This window comes from Poecilia latipinna, unplaced genomic scaffold, assembly GCF_001443285.1.
Source record: "Poecilia latipinna isolate Pla-1442-1.1 unplaced genomic scaffold, P_latipinna-1.0 Scaffold5329, whole genome shotgun sequence".
In the NCBI taxonomy this organism is placed as follows: Eukaryota; Metazoa; Chordata; class Actinopteri; order Cyprinodontiformes; family Poeciliidae; genus Poecilia; species Poecilia latipinna.
The window spans coordinates 1-2,993 of NW_015117945.1; the positions used below are offsets into that span (position 1 = coordinate 1).

Below are 2,993 nucleotides of genomic sequence, written 5' to 3' on the forward strand. Positions count from 1 at the left end.
TGTGAGTGCAGGCAGGTATTTTGTGGCTGTTTTATAAAGTTCTTTATCTGGCTGAGGAGGTAGAGGTTCGTCCTGTAATCAGTGGGATTTTTTCTTTATATTCATTCTGATTAAGTTTTCTTCACATTATTTCAACACAAAAATGTTATCCTGAACCCTAACCTGATAGAAGTACACAGTTCCACTTTGACCTTTAACCTCCCTGCTCTGTTTTCTCTCCTGCAGATGAACCAAAGGTCACAGCTAAACCTGGACAAGACGTCATTCTGCCATGTAGATCTGCTGAGAACAAACCTGTCACTGTTGTACAGTGGAGGAGACCTGATCTGGGGTCAGGATATGTTCTTCTGTACAGAGACGAGCAACCTGATCCAGAAAACCAGCATCCATCTTATCAGAACCGGGTCAATCTGCAGGACAGACAGATGAAGGATGGAGACATGTCTTTGGTTCTGAAGGACGTAAAAACTACTGATGGTGGAACATATCAGTGTCGAGTCCAGAGTGAAGGAAGCCTTGACAGAAAACTGATCAGCACCGTCCAGCTGGAAGTTCTTCCTCCAGGTGAGAGTCTGTGTGTAATGCTTTAATACAACAGGATTGTAGATCTGCTGTTACTGGATCACCCTTCAGACCTCTCAGGTTCTGGTTCTGCTCTGCATTCGGAACCAGAACCAAACATGGAGAAGCAGCATTCAGCTTCTATGCACCATAAATCTGGAACAAACAAAATAATATTACTGCACTGAAACATCAAATGTACATCATTAGACAAACTGTGTAGTTGTGAATATTAAGGTTCTAAGAAATGAGCAGCTAATTAAAACAATGAACTAACTGCTGTATGTTTGTGCAGAAAACCGGCAAGAAGAATCAGAAAACTGTGGAAATAACAGAAATGATGTAAACAATTTTCTTGATTTTCTAAAACAAACCAAGACAAAGCGAGCTCCCAGCAGCTGATGGACTCTGATGGTTTAGAGTCTATCAGCCGCTGGGAGGAAGGATCTGCTGTAAAGCTGCTATGTGCATTTAGGATGGAAGGTTTGAAGGAGCTCTGCAGTTCAGTGACGGCTTCATGTGTGGAGAGGCTGCTGAACAGGACAGATCCTCTGGTCCAACAGTGATATTTCTGTAGAAGTACAGAGTTCCACTTTGACCTTTAACCTCTCTGCTGTTTTCTGTCCTGCAGATGAGAAAAACATCACAGCAGAACCTGGACAGAACGTCACTCTGCCATGTAGAGCTGCTGGCAGTACAGCTATTATTGCTGTGGAGTGGATCAGAACTGATCTGGGCTCAGAATATGTTCTGTACCGAGACGGTCAGATTAATCCAGGAAACCAGAACCCATCTTACCAGAACCGGGTGGATCTGCTGGACCGACAGATGAAGGACAGAGACGTGTCTTTGGTTCTGAAGAACCTGACGACTAACGATACGGGAACATATCAGTGTCAAGTCCAGAATGAAAGAAGTCCTGATAAAAAACTGATCAGCATCGTCCAGCTGAATGTTCTTCCTCCAGGTGAGAGTCTGTCTGGATCAGAACCAGAAGTTTCCTGGTTCTGGATCTCAGATCAGATGTTGATGATGAGACTCTAAAATATTGTTGGTAATTTATAAATCACTGAATGATTTAGCACCACTAAACATTGAAGATCTGCTGAGCAGAGTAGAAAACTGATGATGTGGGACAGCAGTTTCTTCAAATACTTATAATCAGAATTATTATCACCTCACTGATGAAATCACAAAATCTTCCATTTCCATGGAAATGACCAAAATGGAAACTGTTCATGCTTCCAAAAGAACAAAGTCAAACTCTTCCCATACTTCCAGTAGATTTGTTGATGTGCTGAAAACCCGACTGAAACAATCTCCTGGTTTCTTTATATTCAAGACAAATCTGACCAATTATTGAACTTTACAACCAAACCAGTAATCAGTCGTATATAGATCTAACCAGTGGTGGGAAGTAACGAGGTACAAGTACTTCATTACTGTACTTAAGTACATTTTTGAGTACTTTCTCCACCACTGGATCTAACCCTATACAAGCAGCTCTGGTTAGCTGGGCCAGTGGCACCTGAACACCTGGACTGCTGTGACACATGAGAGGAACCAAATTAATTATTCCAAAAAAAATAAATAAATAAATTAGTCTGGACATCAGAAAGGGAGAAGGTTTTCATCAGGAGGGTTCATTGGATTCAGGGTCTCTGTCCAAGAAAAACCTCCATTACTGAATCGATGGCAAATCAATGGATGACTGAAGTTTGGCCATGAACCTTTGAAACATGGTGATTCTCTGGCAGTCTGTCCTTTGGTCTGATGAGAGTGAACCTGAACTCTTTGGGTGCAGAGATGCAGTCAGAGAGCAAAGGGAGAGACCTTTGACCCTAAAACTACAGGTCCCATGTTAAACATGGTGGTGGAAGCATCATACTGTGGAGCTGTTCTGCTGCTCCAGCCACTGAGTGACCCTCACAGAGCCCAGGTCCCTGTCACTTTAAGAAAGTCAGTCTATGCTGGATGAGCTGGAAGGATTTAATGAGGGGGAAGTAACAATGAACCAAAAATAAGTGGTTTATTCTTTAAGGTAAAGGGGAAACGAAGGGGGAGAAAAAAGGAGGGAACCATAATATGTATAATTTACATTTATAAAATACAAGCTGACCAAAACCAGGCCCACAAACAGAACTGTCAGGTTAGATGGTAAAAAAAGAAACAAATACTCCAGGAGAGTTCACCCACAGCTAATATTAAACTGTGTAACAGTCGGGTTCTAGTTTAGCAGTTCTCAACGTGGGCGGTACCGCCCCCCGGGGGGCGTTCAGAGGACAGCAGGGGGCGCTGGCGGAAATTTTTACAAAAGGGGGGCGCTGGGATTCCTTTGTACGGAAGCACATTGCTGTCACGCAGGAAAAAAAACATTTGAGCACTGTCACGTTATAACGCGATTGTTCTCTAAATTTTTTGGGGTGGGGGCG

General features: G+C 42.9%; 1 protein-coding gene across 1 annotated transcript in view; it reads left to right on the forward strand.

Moving 5' to 3' along the window:
• Positions 1-105: 105 nt before the first annotated feature.
• The window catches only part of LOC106943467 (CXADR-like membrane protein), a 9,014-nt gene continuing 6,126 nt past the window's right edge, over positions 106-2,993 (forward strand). The window contains exons 1-2 of the mRNA XM_015026779.1: positions 106-564; positions 1,193-1,528. Of these exons, the coding sequence (XP_014882265.1) occupies positions 426-564; positions 1,193-1,528 (475 nt within the window). The 5' untranslated portion in view covers positions 106-425. The remainder of the gene's footprint in view (positions 565-1,192; positions 1,529-2,993) is intronic.